The sequence below is a fragment of the Colletotrichum lupini genome, chromosome 1, assembly GCF_023278565.1.
Source record: "Colletotrichum lupini chromosome 1, complete sequence".
NCBI lineage: Eukaryota > Fungi > Ascomycota > Sordariomycetes > Glomerellales > Glomerellaceae > Colletotrichum > Colletotrichum lupini.
In genome coordinates, this window is record NC_064672.1 from 3,269,111 (window position 1) to 3,290,676 (window position 21,566).

The window sequence follows — 21,566 nt, forward strand, 5'->3', positions numbered from 1 at the left end:
TTTTCGGCATGCGGAAGAACTTACTAGCACAGGAGGAGCGCCTGCCTTTAACACGCTCATTCATGGAAAGGGCTTCAACATAAGAAGACAGAGGAATACAGCTCATGGACGTTTCTCAAGACGTCAGGACATACCGAACATGGTCTCAGCCCGAACTGTTCCTTGGATGCTCAACGGCACCGGTGTCTTTGCCACAAAACCCGATAAAACATGACCTTGCTTTCATGGTAAATTCGTCGTCAGGGCTGCGTATTCACCTTGGCCTCCACGTGGCTTCGCATCTCATCAAGTCTTGCTTTTTGCTGTGAGCCGAGTTGAGATTACATCCACTATTACACCTATTACACCGTGCCCTACACGAGGAAGCGCGGCTCGAGCTCCCATGGACTGCAAGGCAGAGCTTGGTGATGCACTCAATTGGGGGAAAATCTAGCGCATTTATCGGCCACTCGCCTAGGCCAGCCAATGACTTGGCAGCGCATGGCTTGGCTCGCTGGTGTCTTCGCGGTATGCATCCGCTCGCTGACAACCTGAGGGCGGCCGTTGTAGGTACATGTAGGTGGTCACGATGATCTCTTCGCAGTGAAGTGAGATTTCCATGCCATTGGACGCAATCTCTTGACCGAGTCACAGTCAGCACTTAATCAGACGGCACTCCGGATCCTTTGGCAGCACGGATGCTTGCGCGAAGGAGCGCAGATACAGCTTTCCGATTTAGGCGGCATGTTGAAGGGTGGGAAATTCAGCTAAAGCTCGCACTGCTCGGAAGTGAGGTAGAATGCCTGTTCACCAAAGTTCCCTATCAAGCACCCACCTGGTTGCTCTGCTTACGCCCGGCTGCGGTCTCGCTTCTGGGGACCCTTGCTTCAGGTTCGCAGACGCCAGACTGAACGCAAGGATGCTGCTCATTCGGTGTCCACCTCGCAGTAGCGTACTGTCTACGGTGACATGGTAGGAAGTTGGAGGTCTGGGAGTTGGGAGATCGCAAGGTCTCGTAGGGTCAGTTTAATTTGGAATCAGCAGTCCTTACATAGTCTGGACAGATGTGCCGACGTGGTGTGTTCTATACATGGCCAGATGCGCAAGACAAGATTATCGAAATCCTTCAATCCACAAAAACGATGCGAAGAAATGAAGGGAACAGTCGAGGAGAGCATAAGGACTGGCAGACCAGGTATCACAAATATTCGGTACTCCGATAACCGTGTGGTTAATTATCATGTCCTAGAGTTACAGCAGTTTGACAGTGGATTAGACTGAATGCAAGAGCCAAGGTCAAAGATTCGGACCGCGGCCAGACTTTTCGGGGATACCGGTGCCAATATGGGGATATGAGAAGGAGAGAAAAGAGAGTTGGTCGATGGAGGATGCCGTTGGCTTTGTCTTGACGGCTTCCATCCCACCCACAGAAAAGTACCTTGCAGAGCCTGAAGAGAGAACCTGGTATTACTACCTACGTACGTAGTGTCTGTAGTCTGTCGGCGGCCGAGGGACGTGCTCCATCCCCCCCCTGACATTGAAAGCCTTACGGACTTCCACACGGCACCTCAAAGTACCTAGGAAAGCACGACAGGCACAACCAGCCTCGCGGTGACCAGACATACATGCACCTGACTTGGATGGCACACACCTGCCTTGATTTGGAACCTGACCTTACTTTGATGGATCTTTTCTGCGTTGCCTCTATGTACCTTACAGAAGGTACGGATACCCTACGCCATGCCCTTTGACAGCTGCCACGAGCAAATCTGGATGGAGAAGAGGTATAAAAGGCGGGAGGAAAGGCAGGGTTGGATAGATTTCCCCAGGGGCAGGCACCGCCTACCGGGCAGACTGATGCTACTCGTGGATCTTAACAGATGTAATTCTGCTATACCTTAACAAAGTGACCGACCCGAGGGCCTCATACATGGTAGGTGGGTGAAAACGTACCACGATGCCGGATCAACTCGATTTCAACTATCTAATTGATTTAAGCATTTACTGTAGGTGTAGAATGCCAGTTCATTAATGAACTCTTGCTCTGCCAGGCTTGAAGGTCCATAGACATGGCAAAAGTTTCTTCATGCAGCCGTATCCCTCACTCGCGATGTCTCCAATAATACTCACGTCTGCAGCGATCACCAAGATGAACCATTGTCAGCCTTAAAGACTCATAACTCAATACCGTGCAAAGCAGCCATAGACTCACGGAGCATGAGGGTGACAGATTGGGCTGCCCCATAGCGGACCCGGAACCCATTGCGAATATCTTCACATCGACTGTAGTAGGTGAATTCTAACCCGCCCACGGACGATTAGACTCCACACTTTGCCCGAAGAAGCCAGGGGTATTCGATAAGGTGCGCGCATTGGATTCTTGGCTGATTCCTTCGAGGCTATCGAATTAAGGCATCGTACATTGTTGGATGGAGAGTTGTCACATCCGTATTGCTGACGGTGCCATAGAAATCGGACCCTCTAGAGACAGGGCCCAACACCATGGCGATTGAAGACCCAACTGCTCCTGAATTCCTAGTCCTGACAAGAATACTTGGCATGGCGATTGGCAGCAGGCATTCCAACCCCAGCGTTGACGCCATGCAAACGGGCGCGAAGGCGCGCATGGCGGCCTATGGGAACACGGGAGGAACAGGGTAATGAGGCGCCTGGGGCCGAGGGGGCGCAAGGAGCAACGCTAACCTTGGAAGTCAGAAAGCGAGTGAGGTGAGAGTATCTGCTGGTGAAAGAGCACGGCTTGCCGGCTGATGGAGTTTCGTTCTGATGCATTCTCTAATTGGACATAATAGATGATGATTTCTTGGAAGCGGCAACGCTGACCCGTTTGCGAAGTAGTGTGCCAAAGTGCCTGCTCTGTCTTCGAATATGTGCAGCCATGAAGTTGACATTTGAAGGCGCCGATGAGCGCCACCCCGATCCTTCTCTTGAAGGTTATTTCATCGGCCCGTTATTTGCAGCTTCGCGAAGGCGGGAAGAGAATTCAAATCAGCGCCTCAGGTACGGATACCTAGTCGTTGTGCGGTACCTGGCCTACACTTGCTTTACTCCCCTTCCCCCTCTTTCCTCTCTCTCCCTCTCTTCCAGGGGTTTTTTTGGCCTCCAACACCAAACAAGGTACTCATCTTGCGAACGGCTGGGATGTTCCAACTTACAGATAGGGTACCATTAGGCTGCTCGCCCTGCAAAGGCGTCGAGGAACGGGCGGGGAGTCCAGAGGCTTGTACCTGGCCTTGCCCTAGGTAGGTACGGACTGCGGATACCCTTGATAGTATTCTTCTGAATATCAGACCCAACGCAGGCGCGGGCGCCAACGCCACGGTGGAGAACGGGTGGGTGCAACGGCTACAGACCTACTCCGTACCTAGAGCGAGACCTGCCCTAGCGAACCGCGATGTATCGATACCTGGAAAAAGTTGAGGGAAGGAATCTAAGACGGATGGCAGCTGGTCTACGGATGGATACCTTCATTCAAGTACGAAAACACGAGCATGTAATACCTATAGTGGTTTTCATTCCACCCCAACTCCTTCTTTATGCCGCGATCTAAGTTATCTCAGAGCAAAAGGATATTGGGGATTGAATGTCCAGAGCAGATTTGCATTAATGTGTTGGCCGTTGGTTTATTATTACCTTGCCTTGACACACTCCGCACTCCGTAGGCATGTCGAAGTTCCAACGTTGGAAGGCGAAGCAATGCTTCAAAGTACTTCAAGTATCCCAAGTCGCTATGTACCGGGTGGTACTTAGGACAATGGCTGGGAAGGAACGAAAAGGTGAGTTACCTGATGCTAAAGTACCTCACTTAGCTCGCCCGACGGCTCCACCACGGCCGATGTGGCTCAATCGATCGTTAGAGTATCCACTTTTACGCACGGGCTCCATCCGGTCTAGGTCAATGTCCCCGGCGAGTCTTTAATTAAACGGTTGGTTCAGACAGTTCCAACAACCAACGACAAACGGCGACAAGTTTTTCTCTCTCTCATCGTCTTGCTTTTGTTGTCCATGGTCGACCAACAACCCGAGGGCTGTGTGCTTGTTTGTGGGCGTGTCCGTGTGTCTCGTGTGTGAAAGACATCCAAGTGGCTTGCTCCTCACTCGCATCCTGTACCCGACCTGAGGTAAGGTAGGTCTCTGAAGAAGACGCAGGACGCCCATTTCGCGTGAGAATTTAGATAGCCCAGCAAAGAGCACCATGGGAAGAAAAGGAGGAATCATACAGACAAAATCAACACCGAGGGCAGCCAACGTTCCCCAGCCCCCACCCTCTGACTGCATATCAACGCACAAGGTCAAGTTGAAGGACCTGGATATACTACTGCGTATCCGTATGCCGTGCATATCCTATTCGTTGAAATCAGTGCCTTTCTTCAAGGCCCTTTACTTGCACCCTTCTCTTCGAATCTCCTCTCTCCTCTTCCCTTTCCTTTCCTTGCCATCTCTTCCCCGGACCCCTGGCGCAGATGGTGCCAGTGACCGGTCAAGCCTCAAAGGTCGTATCCCTGTTTAGCCCCTAGGCAAGGCCCTCTCTCATTCCCAAGTTGCTGGACCGACCATTCACAACCCTGGAAATGGACGGATGAATGTGCTTCGCCTACGTTGGTGCAGGCATTCATCGTACCACCTGGCCCACCGCCCACATGCTGTTTTGTTGCTCAGCTTCCAGCTCTCTCATACTCCTCCGGGCCCCCCTCGACTTTCCCAGAGTTCCAGTCACTTTAGCTATGAGCCAGCTTCAGGCTTCAGATGACAGGGCCGTAGACCAGGGAGCCGCAGGCAGAGAGCACTTGAGGCAGGTCATCTGAGTCGAGACCTGTTGGAAAGCAGCATCTGGATTGGCAAGTCTCAATTACGACGAATACTCTCTGCAAGTCTGCAAATGGACCCCTAGCACCTACGGCGAACCCGGTCCCATTCACCGATGCCTTTCGGCTACAACCAAGTCTCACCCATACCCAAAGGATAAAAAAAGTCCGCTGATCCAACAATACTCCATACTCCGTCTACCTAGCGAGCTCGCTGCTCATCTATTTCTTTCTCATCGTTCGGACTTCTAGTCACGTTCCCCCTCTCTTACTCTCACCCCCTTCTCTGTGGGTTCCTGGCCTGACGACTCCCCTCCTCATCCACCCCTGCTTTTCTTCTGCCCTCCCCTCCACGTCTCGCGCCGCCCCCAATGGTACTTCTGGCTGGACTAGGTCTGTCGAATCCTTCGCGGGACGGTCCAACACCACTCCACAGGCACTCTGGCCTGCCTGCTGCCGCTGCTGCCAGGTCGAGAACCCCTCTGCGTCTCTTTTCTTTGCTCATCCGGGGCTCGGGGACCAGCCAATGTATTGTTAGCTTTCCTCGTCTTCACCTTTGCACCTAGTCTTGACTTCTGTCTTTCATGTTACTCTGAGCCTAGGCAGAAGCAGGATCCCGAGATAGAAACAAGTTGTATATCATCTTCCAAGAGTCTGCCTCGGACGTTACAGTATCCCAGCGCCTGGTCCGCCTTGTCTTCCTGTCTCTGTCTCTTCTCGGCCCCCTTCAGCCCTGCTAGCGATGATCGAGGGTGTCATCTCGACCCATTTGCCTCATCCACCCCTGATAGCTCTCGACTAGGTTATTCCCATCTTCTGGATACTTCAGCACCTCACGGATACCTTACCTTCTTTTGCCCACGCACCTGATCTCATACATATCTACACCCGGACTACTTTATACGCACCTCTCTCTCTCTCTTCAGCAGAACCCTTGTCAGCTTCGAGTTTGCTGCCTTGTCTTGCCCTCTCTCCACCTCTGAACAAATTCCTTTATAACCGCCTCTTTCCCCATCTTACCTATTGTCCCTCAGCCTTCTTAGACAAGGTTGCCAATCAGAAACAGAGCACTCCCGATCAGGTTCTTATCCACACGCTCCTCCACTCACACAAATCTACCCGAGTCCCAACCGGGCATCCTCCACCCCCCTCGAGGCCTGATTGCGTCTTGCTCCAACGCCCTGTTGGTATATAAACCAAACTTTTACGCCCAACAACCAACCGCCCGTCGAAACGATAAAAGAATAGCAAGCCTGCGGCCGAACCAGTTATGGATCTTACACCACCATCTCTTACCAGGTCGCCGGCATCTCCAACTCACACCTATTGTCCATCGGAACGTTCCTCGCTTGAATATCCGTCTCCAGACTTGGCGGCTCAACAGTACAAAATCAGTTCTTTATACGCTGCCGACCAACTCTGCTCCTTGGATCAGGCAGCTGAAGCAGACATTTCCTTGCCACCTTTGGATCCTCGCCCACCGGTAGATTGGACTACCACCGACATCATGGCGCCCTCATCCTCATCCTTTTCCATCCCGAATGTTCTATCTAGAGGATACGACCCGTTTGCTGAGTACGACTCACAAGTGTCGGCCTCGTACGGATCCGACTCATACCCTCCGCCGCCACCCCACTCGTCTGTGCTAGGCCACCATCAACATTCTCTTACAGACTCCCCGGGACGCTCACCCGGGCCATCCTCATCCAGAAGTTCGCTGTCCTACGCACAAGTTGCGCATTCCTCGAGTTCGTTGGGGCCGAGGATCAAGATGGAGAACGCCAATGAGTACGGATCTGGAATTGACGCCTCGCACTACGCTTCTCCACGCTCAATGCAGACGCCTTACATGACAGAATCAAGCACATACGGCAATCTTCACCAGCACTATCTATCAGATAACCAATCTCCAAGCTGGCCCAAAGTCGAATATGGCGTGGAGCAGTACTACCAAAACTCTCCTGCGGGGGAGCCAGCTCCTGTTAGTCGAGAGTCGAAGCGGGCAGATGACGGAAAGCATAACCGCCCAAAACGAGCGCCACGGAAGATGACGTCCTTTGCGGACGCTCAGTACCAGTGTCAAGTTGCAGGATGTGGCAAACTCTTCAGCCGCAGCTACAACTACAAGGCACATCTGGATACACATGACGACAAGCGGGAATACCCATTTCCATGTCCAGTAGCCGATTGCAACAAGAGATTTGTCCGGAAGACAGACCTTCAGAGACACAACCAAAGCGTTCACATGAAAGAAAAAAACCACCGTTGCGACTATTGTGGAAGGTTGTTCGCCCGGAAGGACACGCTTCGCAGGTAAGTTGTGGGAGACACGGCTGGATATGCATAGCGGCTGTCAGTAAATAAACTACTAACCCAGGCTTCAGGCACATGGATGATGGGTGTTCCAAACGCTTCGATGTTGGCACTTGCGACCTTCGTGTGGAGGGTTTTGGAGGCATAGCGCCAGTCAATCGTAGCATGGGAGGACCGATACATCCCATGGGGCCCGGGTCAGGGCCTCTGCCTCCCATCAATGCGCCGATGGGGGCCGGTGATGGCCTGTTACATCCCGAATCGTCTGCCTGCAGGAGTAGAAGCGTCTTGTCTGGCGCGAGCGATGGAACACATGGCGATAGTTGGCAACGATAACGGGACGGCGACTTAGTCCTCTCGTGAAGGATCTGTGTGGTATTCAAGCCTTTCTCATAACGTTTGAGGGATCACTGTAACACCAACTCGAATTGGCTTTGGGGGATTTGGTTTAATTTACATGCACGGCAAATCATTTGTTGTGGAGATGCTGTAACTGTCTATATCATGGCGTTGGCGCATCGAGCGGGCACGGCATGAGGAATTACTTTAATGACGGAATGTACTTGATGGGCATGGTAAGGGTAAGTCAAATAATAGCAGTAGCAGCTATACGGCCGAGCAAGGCCTTCAATTGCAAGAGAAAGAAATAAAGAAAGAAAGAGAGAAAAAAACTACTGTACCTTGACCAATCGGATACAATTCATGGCATATAGCGTGGACTCTACATTGCGAGGCCGGGAGTTCTAATGTGGGTGGCATGGAGGTAGCAGCCTGGCCTCGCTTGAGGCCGCAGATTAAAGACATGGAGCGAGCTGTCGACCTCGAAGTAGCAGGGTACACCGGCAAGATAAGGCAGGATAAGGAGCAAAGACCCAGAATTCCAAATTTCGGGATTGTTTGTTGGCTTGCTATACAAAGTTTAACAGACAACCTACTGAGGTCAGGGCAGGCCCGGCAAGGTCAGCTTCCGTGGTGACGGGGAGTGCGAGGAGACATGGGCCGGACATGCAAGATATTTACGGGACGCGAGTAATTGTGGACGACACGATTGAGGATGCCACGTCTGACGGCATCTTCCAGCACGAGTAGTCAGAAACTGAGGCCAACAAGGCGGCGATGTAGGATCGCATCTGTGCTGCAAAACAAGACATTCGACGCAGTGCATGCAGAACTCTGGGTCTAAAGAGGCTTGCTACGGACTTGAACTACAGCGTGTTGAAGCTGGGCCTGAGCATGGTAGGGCTAATACCAACGCAAACTGGGATGCTGAGGCACATTACCACTGAGAATGAGCTACGAGCCACATAAGCCATAGGGCCGAACGGCAAGTATGCGATTGGCCATGCAAGCGCCAGGCCGAGAGTTGTGGTGCGGTTGACGAAAAGTTGCAACGTGAATCTTGGACGATGGTGTTGTCCGTATGAGGTGCGGTTCCTCTTGGTTGACACCCTCGACGGGAGGGAGGAAAGCTGGTTGTCAGCAAAGAGTGACAGAGGCAGCATGTTATCGTATGGAAATACATTAGATGGCACATGGCTTGGAACTCAGAAGAGGGGGAGGGGTGTGAACTTGCAGGCAAACGGGATTGAAGATTGGAGCATGAAAGGCATGCATGCATCTTTCCACACAGGGCCGTACCTAGCAGTTGGGTGGGACCGGGAGTTCGGGAGCTGGAGCCAACAGCCGCGGGCGACAGGCGGCGGGCAAGTGTTGGACGTGGACGGGTGGTCCTTGCTCACTTCACCCCGTCTCTTGGAGAGTACATGGCAAGAAGTACCTTTCCTCCGCGTCTGCCAGGAGGACGTATCGCTCCGTACTGCAGTGCGGTATAGTGACCTGACCAGATCCGGCCATTGCAGCTCTTGGCAGACGGGACTTTGCGTGGAGCACGCTGCATCGCACGCTGACAGTTGGAACAAGACCCACGGCCCGCTACCTTAGTGAACGACAGCGCTGCCTGGACTTGCTGGGGAACTTGGAAAAGACCTCGGTACCTGGTCGGTACACTCGCTGCCTTACTGCGCAGAAGAGCTCCTACGGATACGGATACAGATACACTGCTACCTTGCCCTATACGGATTCCACCGGCATCACTTCACTGCATTTCCACTCCAAACTTCCTGGTCACTTTCATTGTGCAATGAGATCCTACTACTCCGTACAGACGTCTACATTGGCGACTGACTTCGGATTCTGTTAGCTATTCAATTGTAAAGACTTGACGGATAACACACCAGGATCAGTGAACTAGTTCAACCTCGTGTCGCCTCACGAATTGCTAGTCAACTATTATTTCCCTCTTTCCCCTTCGGCTTACATAATATAAGACACAGGTGACACTCAACTACGTATCCGCACATTTGCACCCATCTGCCTAGCTTACCTTACTTACATCACCTATGGGCAGTACTCTCGCGCTCTCCTCCGTCTTGCACCCACTGCCCTGCTTCGGGCTCACAGCTGACTACTGTCCTGTACGATATTCCATTCGGGACCGATGGCACGTTGTATCGAACATCTTACAGCACCCTGGACACCGGAAACTGTCCAGCAATCCCTTTTTGATTTGTCTCCTCGGTCTCGGCGGGGCGCGCTACGGCGGGGATTCGCGTACGGTGGTTGGTAACGGTAAGGGCACCCGGCAAGGGCAAGGGCCTGGCAGGGGTCCGTATTAGGTGTGGTGTGTGCTCTCTCCCTGAGTCCCCTACGGATACAGGCTGTCCTCTGCGGTCATCTCCTCGCTGTTGGTGCAGCGTTGCATTGGCTGCTGGTGTCTTTGGCTTTCCAATAAATGAACAAAAGTGTCTTCACTGCGTGACTGTCTACTCCGTACGTGTGTTATTTTGTACTAAACCATTATGGTACCTTAGTTCAGCCTGGTTTGAGGAATAACCCAAAGCTATGCACATCATGACATTCGATGCTTCTTCAAATTGGAAGATGCCAAGTTGATACCCCCCCCCCCCCCCAGTTCTCTTCCTATCCGCAGGTATCATCAACCTATTAGACGGAGCTTTCTTGTCATCCTTCACGCCGCACAAGGATTCAAGGCCATGTTTTCCAACATATCATTGACGCAATTGATAGCATTCCACAATCGCTCAACACCCTTGAAGTCGCATTTTGCCAATCACCAGCAAAGTAGGTAGGTAATATGGTGATCCGTCCCCTTAGCCGTCCCCGTCTCGCCCGCCGGCTGGCCAGCACCTCACACACCTATCTACCTGCTCACCCAGTTCACTCTGTGGTGAACTTGGCTCACCAACAAAGGAGCGCTGATCGATGATTACATCTCCAACCTAATCAACTCTACAACGCTCAATCTCGAATCAGTCCATCCAACGGCTGCTTCCTTTCTTTAAGGTACTCGTACATTATACCTTGGCCTCTCTAGGTACTCAAACACTCTCTGAAAGGATCTCCGGGTTACAGTCGTAGTCGTGGTCATGGGTGGCCGCATCATGCACCCTCCAATAACCGCCCCCAAACGCGGTATCGTCGCATTTTCTCGTCTCTCTCGGCGCCTATCCTCGTCTCTCCCTTCAGCAGCCCTGCGAGCCCGCGTGTATTATCTCCATGCATGCAGCTTGTCACCCAAACATCTGTACTCCGTACCCACACCCAAAGGCCAAATATCGCTCAGTCGAGGGGATGGGATGGGATGCAGGTAGGTGAGACGCATCGCGTTCGCCTGGCCGCCGTTCATGCCACCTACCCGCACCGCGCCCCCTTCTCACATGGAAAGCGTTTCCCACCCCCGTCTCTGTTAAGTTCCGTCATGTCTCGGCTCTACTGCCTGGTAGGGCTGGCTCGACACATGCGCCAACACAACGGCCGCCACTTGTGTGTGCGTCGTCGGTCTGACAAAGGAGGCAGGGTAATCAGTTGCGGTCTTGGCCATCAGCAGGAGTATCAGGCCGTGTTCAAAATCACGCCTAAATTCTATGCATGGCATCAGTGTTTTAGAGAACATTGAAACGGTCCGTGGACACGGCGGAATTTTTAAAACGTGCAGACCGCAATTGCAGTATTACGAGGCACGTAGGCGACCTTACCTTGCCTTACTTCGCATACGTACGAAAATACCCTTATCACCTTCTCGAATTTACCGAGACTGCACGCTCAGGCGCAAAGGAGGTGGGGGGAGGCACTGCGAATGATCATCAATTCACTTTCCGCGTCATCCCCCTCTTCTTGTGGCCGTATTTGTACAATCGTACCGGTAAACGTCTTTTGAACAAACTTTTATGAACAAATATCTTGATAATTCATAATTACTTTTCAGGCGAATGTCACCTCTATCAATCCCGCATACAAAGTACAGTTATTGGTCAATAAACAACTTGCCATGGCGACTCCTAATCCCAGAACCCAAAGCAAGACAGATGCCAGTAGACAGACAGGGGGCCAAGCTCACTCGATGTTGGACGACATGTGATGCGTAGGCAAAGCCGTCAAGACGTCAAAGGCACCCGTGCCAATCTTGCCCAGGCGGCCCATGACGATACGACCACTGGGTGTTTTGAGATCGTCCCAGTCGCCATCAAGAACGGCGTCTTTCAGGAAAGCCAGAGTCGTCTCGAAACTCATCTTGGTGAAGGGACTAACATTGCCACGCAGACCATTGCGGTTGAACGGCGTGTAGTCACCATTGCGCGTCATGTAGTCAGCAATGAGGTTCAAGTGTCTGTTGTCAACACTGATACCGTGACCGCCGAAGACGCCGGCCAATTCAGACACGATGTTGTTTCGGCATGCCTCCACTCCGTACACGTCTAGAACAGCGCCAATGTCGTTGGTTGTGATCTGGTTCGGGTTGATGAAGTCACCGTACTTCTGCATAGCCTCGAGGTTGCAACCCGATGTGTAGATGGCGGACACTGTCACATCCTTGCCAGCGGCGTTTGTGATCTTGTGGTCGGCCGTGAAGGTGCAAGAGCCAACGCCAGGAATTTGCTGAACGACTGACTTCTTGACCGCCGCCTGCACGATGTTGAGCATCAATACCTTGGGGGTATCTGCCGTGAACTCAAGAGTGAACTCGCACCACTCTCCTGCGCTGTCGTAGTTGAACTTGGTGACGGGAGCATAGAGTTGCTTCACTCGCTCGGCTCTCCAGCCACCATCCTCACTATCCATGTCTTTGTCCCCGTCATCTTCGTCCTCTGAGCCGTCCTGGTCGCCTGACGGCAGTGGGCTACCCTCGAACCCTTCATCTTCTTCCTCGGTATTTTCCCGTTCCATCTGTCGCTGAATCGCGTCGTCCTCATCATCATTCGGACCATATGATACAGCCTCGTCCCGATTTGCCCTGTTCTTGGCACTCGTGGCGTCACCGTCGCCATCCTCCTCGTCGTCATCATCGTCGTTGTTGGTAGGTCTCGCCTCACTGTTGCCACTGACCATCTCTACTACACCAGACTTGACACCAACTTCAGGCGTAGCCGAGGTGGAATCGCTGCTGCGCTTCTTGATTTCCTTGGCCATCATCCTCAAGAGGTGATCCAGGAATCGCTTCTCGATAGTATCCATGACATCAGAGGGATCGATGGCGTAGGCTTTGGTGTACTCCACAGCAGGGAAGAAGTTGAGCCTTACGTCGTACAGCTTGGCCAATGAAGCATTGATGCCCTTTCCAATGCGCTCGTTGACGGTTACCGTGTCAAGCACATGAGCAAGAGGCAAAACGCTAATTGACTTTGCAAACACCTCTCCCTCGGCTGCGGACAACTCAGGATGGAGAAGTAGTGTCATGGCCGGCGTTGAGATAGATCGGCTTGCCGTCATGAGGATCTCACGGAGACGTGGAATACCGAGCGTAACGTTCTTTGCGGAATGACCTGCCAAATGGAATGTGTTGAGGGTCATCTGTGTCGAAGGCTCTCCCACACTCTGGCCAGCAACAATGCCGACACCCTCGCCAGCCTCAACGAGTGATCGCATGTACTTGGCGGCGAAAACAAGCTCTGCCGACTTTTTGCTGACAGCGGGTGCATCCACCAGGCCAGACGGGCCACTTGACTTGTCGCGGATGAGACCATCCTTGTTGTCTTTGATATACTTTGTCATTTTCTCGTAGAAGGATTCGGATGTCGCAAATGCTACTCTCGCAGGGTTGACTAGGGAAATAATGGGATCCTTGGCCCCGGGACTATCAAGCTTTGCGTGCTTGATAGCACTCTTCATATGCTTGAGAATCTCGTCCTTGGTGCCGGCAAATTGTTCCCTGAAGCCATTACTAAAATTAAGCTGGGCCGACTCGGAACCAACATTGCGGAGGATGAAGCTGAAGTCGGTCAGGTACTTCTGCTTAGTCGGGTCGAGACCGTCCTCGCCATAGAGGAATTGTACGAGGGTGCCGTCGGCATCTCGCACCGTCGAGTCATATGTCACTGTAAGTCCCTCCATACCCTTGATAATGCATCTTTGCAGGTAACCAGAGCGAGACGTCTTGACAGCTGTATCGATAAGACCTTCGCGACCAGCCATATGATGGAAGTAGTATTCTTGCGGTCGGATACCAGTCAAGAATCGCTGAACAATGTAGCCTCCTGCACGAACATTCGTCTCGAATGGCTTGAAACAGGGTAGAGACTTTCCGCTAACCATCAAAGGGACTCTTCTGCCCTCAAGAACTTGTTGTCCCAAGTTGCATGAAATGAGGTTAGCGTTGACCTGACTACCCTTGGCACCAGAGGTTGTCATAGACTGCATCTGGTTTTTGGGGAACTGCTTCACCAGACCGACGGGAAGGCAAGCTGCTGTAACCGCGCTCGAAACGACGCCACCGCTCTGGTTCATAAGCAGATCGAGACCTTCTTGCTTAGTGTCGTCGCGCATGACCTCCTCCAGGCGAGTGAGCAGTTCCCGGTCTGTGCTCGTTGGTGCCTTGTCCTCCAGTGAAACGTATTTGGCTGCAACTTGGAGTCCGACGTCCTTCGCTGCCTTCAATGCCTCCTTTCGAGCCTGCTCACCTTCCGATGTGAGCCGCAAATCGTCCATGCCGCAAGTAAAGGCCCTCATGTTAAGGTAGCGAGTGAGGAGGCGGCCCATGGCACTGAGCAACTTGCCCGCAACAGCAGGCCCATAGACTTCATGAATGGAATGGACCAGACCGCCTGAACTAGGACCCAGGTGGGCTTTGTCAAGAATACCAGTGAGGAACTGTCCGTCCTGGAACAAAACTGAGCCCTCTTCCAGATGACCTTTGCCCCATTGCTCGCCCTTGACTTGACACTTTCCAGACATCCAGAGCCCTTCTCCATTTGGTGGCTTGATGTTCTTCAAGATCGTGCTGATGACCTGCTTTCCTGTCCATCTAGGTCTTGGCTTGATGACTGCCGGAGGAAGGAGCTCAATTCTCTCGCCAAGGATATGACCACTCTCTGGACGGAGGGCGGAGTAGATGAGCTGCTGGTATGAGTCTCGGTCGAAGAAGGTATCCTTGTTGCAAAGAGCAACAGAGACCGAAAGATGGTCCTGAATCAAACCACGGAGAGGCTTGCCTGCCGTGCCAGACAGATATTGATGGTCTGTGTCGGCGATCTGAAGAGCCTCAGCTCTGGCAACCTCGTTCTGGGGGAAGTGCATGTTCATCTCGTCGCCGTCGAAATCAGCATTGTACGTATTACAATTGGCGTAGTGCATTCGGATTGTTTTCTCTCCTGGCAACACGCGAACTCGGTGACCCATGATTGACGGCTTGTGAAGTGTCGGCTGACGGTTCATCAAAACAACATCGCCGTTCGTCAAATGTCGGTAAACCTTCTTGCCTTTCATGCCACTCAACTGGGCGTTGGTCGGCGTGAGGAGCTGGTTGGCAAGAGACTGGCGGTCATCTGCAGACTTGGATCGAAGGTTGACGATTTGTCCGTTCTCGTACTCAATAGCAGCCGCGCCGGGCCACTTGTCGACACCATTTATAACGGCTTGCTGCAGATCTTTGAAGTTGTGGCTCGTGACGGGCTCGGGGTATGTAAGTTTGCGTGCAAAAACGGGAGGCACACCAATCTCGTTGGTCTCGATATTAGGGTCGGGGGAAATGACGCTGCGGGCAGCGAAGTTGACTCGCTTTCCCATCATGTTCTTTCGGAAAAGGCCCTCTTTTTTCTCCAGCTTCTGCTTGATGCCATCTTCGTTCCTTTTCGCAGCTGCGCCTTGGACGGGGTTTTTGCTCTTGTCGATCAGAGAGTTGACAGACTCTTGCAATTCCGTCCATACTTGGTGCAAATCGTTGATGTCTCTTGCTCTCCCGTACTGGTCTGTGCCACCCACGCTTTGGTGTATTCTCGCAATGCTACCGCAGTTTCGCATGATCATCTTGTAGAGGGAATTCTGCTGGGCCTCAGAAATCTGAGAATCGCCAGTTCGAGCTTCGGGTCGGAACTTGTTGGGGGGAACAAGGATGGTTCGGATGAAGAACATGTCGGCAGACACTTTAGCTGCCTTCTTGGTCACTGGCTTCGAGTTGTAGACGAGGGACATAATGTCTTGTTCCTTGTCGAATAACTCCCTCAGACGTGCGCGAACTTCCATTGCACTAAGGTATCGCTGCTGACCGGGGGTTTGACGGACGGCATGAACTCTAGACTCTGCCTCCTCCTTCTCGAGGTCGTCGTCATGAGCATCACGCATGTCAACGTCGTTTTCCTCGCTCGATGAGTTTGTATCAACGTCGGCAATACCTTCGTCGGTGTCGGTGTTGCCGCGCTTCGACTTGCGCTGGTGAGCTGCTGTCGCCATGGAGTCCTTGAGGTGTAGGTTTTTCTGTGCCATTTGACCCATATCCTTCTCGCTAAGGGCCTTTTCGAATATCTTGACAAAGCGGTCCTTTCGGTAGGTAGGCGATATACCGCCACAGTTGTCGCATCGTTTGGACTTGGTGATTTGTGTCAGGAAGTCCTTGATGAGCTCTCTCCTCATTTCGATAGCACCTTCGTGCTTGCCCTTCCTGACCTCGCCCAGATTGAGCCTGTGTGATTTGAGAGATTGGCGAACGTATACCTCTCGGGCCCCAATAATGTTGTCGACCGTGGAGGTGCCCTCTTCTTCTGCCTCGCTCTCGTAATCCGTGGGCACACCCGGGAGTGCAAGGCCCTTAAGCTCTTCTCCAATAGCATCAACCAAGTGAGCCTCGTGCAAGAGGCCATATTGCAGCAATCGAAGTTTGCAGGAGTATCGATTGATTTCGCGATGGCGCATGCGGAAACCTTTGCAGTAGACGCATTGCGACCTCAGAAGACGGAGAACCTGGTCAAGAAATACAGGATGGTATACCGGCACGGGGAGCTCGATGTGGCCGGCGTGGCCCGGGCATGAAGACTGGTTCAAGTTACAGGTTGCACAGCTGTGAAGAGACGTGTAAGTCAATTGAGCCAAGGACAAGGGATATTCGGGGCATTTCATACAGAGCATCGCCCCATGATCCAAGAGCAGGATCATAGAGACCACCAGGAACGGGGTTCAGAAGGTTGTCGAATGTGCTGTCGTTCTCAATGCGCTTGACCGAGATTGCTCTGATTTCTTCCTCGGTGAGGAATGTGAATTCGACCGTCTCGACAGACGACGAAACGGGTTGAGAGATGTTCATGTTGCCGTTGAGGCGTCAGGTAATAGCCTGGCACCAATCTGGGTCGGAACGGCAGAAGGTGTGGTATCCGAAGCAAATTTTCCATACAGCTTCCGCTTCAAAGAGGCACTCGCTCGATCGCAAATGCAATACAACCGGGGCGGATGGTCCAGAGCAGCAACCCTCGGTGGGAGACCGAGGGGAACTTTTTTTTTGGGCGGTGGTGGTCGGCAGAACGGAGACCCGCCTCTGTCTAGTGGGTCCTGCACTGTTTTTTTGCCTGCCACTGTGCTATCGGCGCAAGGCAGCAAGGCATCACAAAATGACCTGGAGGAACGGGACCTTCCAGGTTGCGATTAGGCTAGGTAGGTAAGGTACGGTACATGGCATACCTAGTGTTTACCACCTACGTACCTGTGTGCTGCACATTAGCCTGTGTGCCTGTGTTTACCTCACAACGGGCACTACGATAACATCGAGGTTACAGTGTTAACTGGATAATCACGTAGCCACTCTCTTGACCAGAGCCCACAGTAGGAGCGTCTCCCTCCAGCTCTCAAGAGACACTCCGTATTTCTCAACCACAACCTCCATCAGCCGTGCAACGGGGCCACTACCGAAAGCTCTTACGGACTCTACTGCCCATCCTCTTTGCCTTGGGATCACTGCGAATGATTTACCCTTCCGACCGCGATACACAATCAGCGAACTCTGCGAAGACGACCGGCTCAGAACGAGAGAGCGCCCAGGCTTACCCGACATCCGCCCGACGAAGCACGTGTATCTCCGGAAAGACGTGCATCCCATAATCTGGTTCATACGACCAGTCGTGGAGAAAAGTGGCAGCATATCAGCCTGGTCATAATGGATCGACAGTCAGACTCGTTAGGCCTTGGGCCTCGTCACGACCCCAACTCCCGGGTTTCGAAACCTGAATCGGCCGCCGATAAGATGGCTGCGCTCAAAGCCAGAGTCGCTGCAGCAGTCGGCGTCTCCAAGGCTAAAGGAGGACTTAACGTCGGATTACACCCAGTACTCGAGAGTCTCGGTCAGGCAAAGGCACCAGCTAGACCCAATGATGGAAAGCCATCCGGCAGTCGACTGCACTCTGACTCGAAGTTCTCGACTGGATTAAAAGCCCCAGATGCTACTGGGCGAGGCCGCGATGCGCCGCTATCCAACCCGTATTTCAACGACCAGCAGGCAGCACAGCCCGCAAGTGGAAGACAACGTCAGGCTCGGTCGCTAAATTTCCATGCCAAGGGCAAGTTCATCCAGCAAGCCGCGGCGCTGCGGCGACAAGCTGCCCTCGAGGAGATGAAGAAGAGAATCGCGGCGCAAACGAGGAAAGCCGGCATCGAAGATGAATTGGAGTTGGAGAAGAATCTTGTCGTCGACCCTCCTCCGGACATAGAATGGTTCGACGGTGGACTGGTCGACGGGACCTCTTACGACTGTATCGACGACGAATCCAAACTGAAGATCAAAGAAGATACCATCATCACGGAATATGTACAACACCCCGTCGCGTTGGAACCGCCGCAGGAGAAGAACACCCCAGCCCTGAAGCCGATGTACCTAACACCGAAAGAAATGGCCAAGACCAGGAGGCAGAGAAGGATGGCCGAACTCAAGGAGCAGCAAGCAAAGATCAGACTTGGACTAGTGCCAGCTCCACCCCCCAAAGTCAAGAAGAGCAACATGATGCGTGTTTACGCAGACTCTGCAGTGAAGGATCCTACGGCTGTGGAAAATCTCGTCAACAGGCAGATCGCTGAGCGCCAGCAGAATCACTTGGAGGCCAACGAAGAACGCAAGCTCACGAAGGAAGAGAAGCACGTCAAACTTGCTACGAACCAAGAAAAGGATGCTGCGAAAGGCATCCATATCTTGGTGTTCAAGATTGACAGTCTCGCCAACGGCCGGAATAGATTCAGGATCCAAAAGAATGCCGAACAGCATGCTCTCACGGGTATTTGCATCATGCACCCAAGGATGAACCTTGTCATTGTTGAAGGCGGCGAGCACAGCATACGCAAATACAAGAAGCTCATGCTTGAGCGGATTAACTGGACCGAAAATGCACATTCGCAAGAGGGGAAGACCCAACAACAGCTTCGCGAATGGCTGGTAGCGGAAAACGAGAGCGGCGATTTGAAGGACATGTCCCACAATGAGTGTAAGCTGGTGTTTGAAGGCGAAGAAAAGACGAGGGCCTACCGCAAGTGGGGAAGCAAGGTCTGCGAATCTGATGCCGAAGCCAGGGACGCGTTGGCCCGAGCCAAGATGGATAACTTTTGGGCTGTCGCGAAAAACATGTAATCAGAGATCCTCGCCAGTAATTAACGAAAGATTGTCACAGAAGAATAGAATACCAAGGAGACTTGCCTTTTTGTTTTGTTGAGCCCGTAGGTCATATCGGACAGCTAAGGCGTTCTCGCTCAGCTTCACTCGTCGTTGATATGGCTGTGATCATTACTTGTGAATAACCTAACAATCAAGTGCACTCAAAGTCTCGCCCTGGAAAAATAGGCTGGTCGTCCCTATCGAGAATTTGTTCCAGACTATTTGATCTAAGAGAATTGTTCTTCTCGCCCACCTCTTTTGCGAGCTGTACCTTCATCCATCAACGTTGAACGCCTCTGAAGTCACTGCAAAGTAAGCTATTGCTTACTGAAATATGACTCCGATGTGGTACATGCAATCTGAGTCAGCTTGGCCGTACCCGAACAGTGGACGGAGAAAGTCTGGCCATGGTCTACCGGCAACGCAACGGCCTCTTCATGCCAGCAGCTCTAGAACTGCAAGAGCAGCCTACTTTTTAGGAGAAGCGTGATCGGACTTGGGAAACAATAAGGCCCTGCCGGTACGATGGCTGCCTGAGCGGTCCGCTCTCCTCGCAACGTTGTACACCGCGTTTCCCCCCTTTCCATTTACGCAACATCTCCGCCAAGCAGCTTCAACAAAGGTCGCAGAGGCGGGACCGCGATCAAAAGAGCTATATATACTCAATCTAGCAGACAACAATGACAAGAGGTGCTTGGGGGGAGGGAAAACATATACAGGGACTTAGTCAAGACGGGATGCATTTATAGAAACATCACCAGCATACGTGCTATTGTTAGTTACTGTTGTCCACCTTCAAAAACGAGTTCTTGTCTATTGAGACACTACAGCGTCATAATAACAGGGCTTTCGTTGACTGCGGCGGGGAGAACGCGCCTGCCAGTATGTTGACCGCTTTGTACGCGTGACACCCTCGAATTTTATTGTTGCTAGTCTCGCGAGTCGTTTTAATCGCGTCATGGCGGGATTTATATGCTAAAAAATACGCGTGCTGACAATTGCGGCGATGATGCGGGTATTCAGGCGGATGCTCACGTTGTCTACGCGGGGCGATGTAGAGTAGTTCATAATGTTTGCCATTGCATGCAGTCATCCTTTACTGCTGGTTTAATGTACAACCCTTGCGTTATTCTGAAGAACGCATCGTTAAACGCCAGATTACCCCCAAAACCAAGACGGTCCATTCGTCAAGCATTCCCAAACGCGCGAGTCATGAGCCACCCATGTGAAAAGAGAAAATCAAAAGACAGTCGCTTAGTTGCGCTCACCGCGGAGGCGGCGGGCGAGCTGGATGTCCTTGGACTGGATGGTGACACGCTTGGCGTGGATGGCGCACAGGTTGGTGTCCTCGAAGAGGGAGACGAGGTAAGACTCGACGGACTCCTGAAGAGCGCCAATGGCGGAGGACTGGAAGCGAAGATCGGACTTGAAGTCCTGGGCGATCTCACGAACCTGGGAAGGTAGTGTTAGACGATGCGAATCGAGAGGCGCGTTGTGCGAATCTTAACTTACCAGACGCTGGAAGGGGAGCTTGCGGATCAGAAGCTCGGTGGACTTCTGGTAGCGACGAATCTCACGGAGAGCGACGGTACCAGGCTTGTAGCGGTGAGGCTTCTTGACACCTCCGGTGGAGGGGGCGCTCTTGCGGGCGGCCTTGGAGGCGAGCTGCTTGCGGGGAGCCTTGCCACCAGTGGACTTACGGGCGGCTGTGGAGATAAGTCAGTAAAAAAGACTTGACTGAAGATGTCGCAAGGCAATAATGACTTACTCTGCTTGGTGCGGGCCATTGCTGCTGTTGTGTGTGATGATGGAGTTGATGGGTTTGTTTGTTGGTGATAATGTACCTGTTGGTTGATGTGGATGTGTTGTGAGTGGATGTAGAAGAGAAGGATGAGGAGTGGGTGACGGGTGGAGGGGAATAAATAGGTAGGGAGACGGAACGCGTGCAGAGGGGAGTGATTGTGCGCCAAATGGAGGGTGGCCTGTGCGCACCTTCCTGGTTTTGATCGGGTGGAGGGGAAGTGCCAGGTGTGAGTGTGGCAGGCGTGGGTTCTTTTTTGGAAAAATGCCGTTTTGGTAGGCGCGATTGCTTTGCAAGGCAGGCGCAGTTGGGCGGGTTTTTTGTGCTTTGTTGTCAAAACGGATAGTTGGCTCATTTTTGATTGGCTGGAAATCTTGCATCAAGTCTGACGCCACCCCATCTTTTTCTCTCAAACACCCGGTAGGGAAGAGTACGTATCTATCGTCTAGCGCCTCCTGGGGGCCCACTGTGGTCATACGCAAGGCACTGAAGGCAAGTCCTGCATATGCGGAATAGGTACCTTACCTTTCCCTTTAGACTATGCCCATCCAAGATTCAGCCCAGTGTTCCCCGTCTGCGGAAATTTCTATCTAAATGCGGGTTAGGCAAAAGGCTACCAAAAGCACTCGCTCCAATGCTCGACCGCTTTACGTGTTGGGACTTGAGAAGTAACACGCGTGAGGGAATGAGCATCGAGACAGGCTAATACTAAGAGTGCTGTGGTTAATTCATCCGT

General features: G+C 52.5%; 7 protein-coding genes across 7 annotated transcripts; 3 read left to right on the forward strand and 4 right to left on the reverse strand.

The window, feature by feature from the left end:
* Positions 1–644: 644 nt before the first annotated feature.
* On the reverse strand, positions 645–909 carry CLUP02_00949 (uncharacterized protein; the record flags this gene model as incomplete). The annotated part of the gene is made up of 2 exons (XM_049279995.1): positions 645–723; positions 815–909. 2 exons carry the CDS (start codon positions 907–909, stop codon positions 645–647), a joined length of 174 nt encoding a protein of 57 aa, XP_049135952.1.
* Positions 910–6,072: 5,163 nt separating this feature from the next.
* On the forward strand, positions 6,073–7,451 carry CLUP02_00950 (uncharacterized protein; the record flags this gene model as incomplete). The annotated part of the gene is made up of 2 exons (XM_049279996.1): positions 6,073–7,115; positions 7,187–7,451. The coding sequence occupies 2 exons, from the start codon at positions 6,073–6,075 to the stop codon at positions 7,449–7,451; spliced, it is 1,308 nt and encodes a 435-aa protein (XP_049135953.1).
* Positions 7,452–10,025: 2,574 nt separating this feature from the next.
* On the forward strand, positions 10,026–11,453 carry CLUP02_00951 (uncharacterized protein; the record flags this gene model as incomplete). Its single annotated transcript, XM_049279997.1, has 8 exons — positions 10,026–10,062; positions 10,158–10,256; positions 10,386–10,447; positions 10,532–10,680; positions 10,743–10,958; positions 10,992–11,072; positions 11,144–11,337; positions 11,401–11,453. The coding sequence occupies 8 exons, from the start codon at positions 10,026–10,028 to the stop codon at positions 11,451–11,453; spliced, it is 891 nt and encodes a 296-aa protein (XP_049135954.1).
* Positions 11,454–11,528: 75 nt separating this feature from the next.
* On the reverse strand, positions 11,529–16,704 carry CLUP02_00952 (RNA polymerase Rpb1; the record flags this gene model as incomplete). The annotated part of the gene is made up of 2 exons (XM_049279998.1): positions 11,529–16,461; positions 16,523–16,704. The coding sequence occupies 2 exons, from the start codon at positions 16,702–16,704 to the stop codon at positions 11,529–11,531; spliced, it is 5,115 nt and encodes a 1,704-aa protein (XP_049135955.1).
* An 843-nt stretch (positions 16,705–17,547) lies between these two features.
* CLUP02_00953 (pre-mRNA processing factor 3) lies at positions 17,548–19,005 on the forward strand (the record flags this gene model as incomplete). The annotated part of the gene is made up of 1 exon (XM_049279999.1): positions 17,548–19,005. One exon carries the CDS (start codon positions 17,548–17,550, stop codon positions 19,003–19,005), a length of 1,458 nt encoding a protein of 485 aa, XP_049135956.1.
* A 91-nt stretch (positions 19,006–19,096) lies between these two features.
* CLUP02_00954 (uncharacterized protein) lies at positions 19,097–20,109 on the reverse strand (the record flags this gene model as incomplete). Its single annotated transcript, XM_049280000.1, has 7 exons — positions 19,097–19,173; positions 19,358–19,478; positions 19,535–19,640; positions 19,706–19,751; positions 19,813–19,842; positions 19,902–19,958; positions 20,016–20,109. 7 exons carry the CDS (start codon positions 20,107–20,109, stop codon positions 19,097–19,099), a joined length of 531 nt encoding a protein of 176 aa, XP_049135957.1.
* Positions 20,110–20,283: 174 nt separating this feature from the next.
* On the reverse strand, positions 20,284–21,185 carry CLUP02_00955 (histone H3; the record flags this gene model as incomplete). Its single annotated transcript, XM_049280001.1, has 4 exons — positions 20,284–20,481; positions 20,542–20,625; positions 20,798–20,818; positions 21,171–21,185. 4 exons carry the CDS (start codon positions 21,183–21,185, stop codon positions 20,284–20,286), a joined length of 318 nt encoding a protein of 105 aa, XP_049135958.1.
* Between the last annotated feature and the right edge of the window lie 381 nt (positions 21,186–21,566).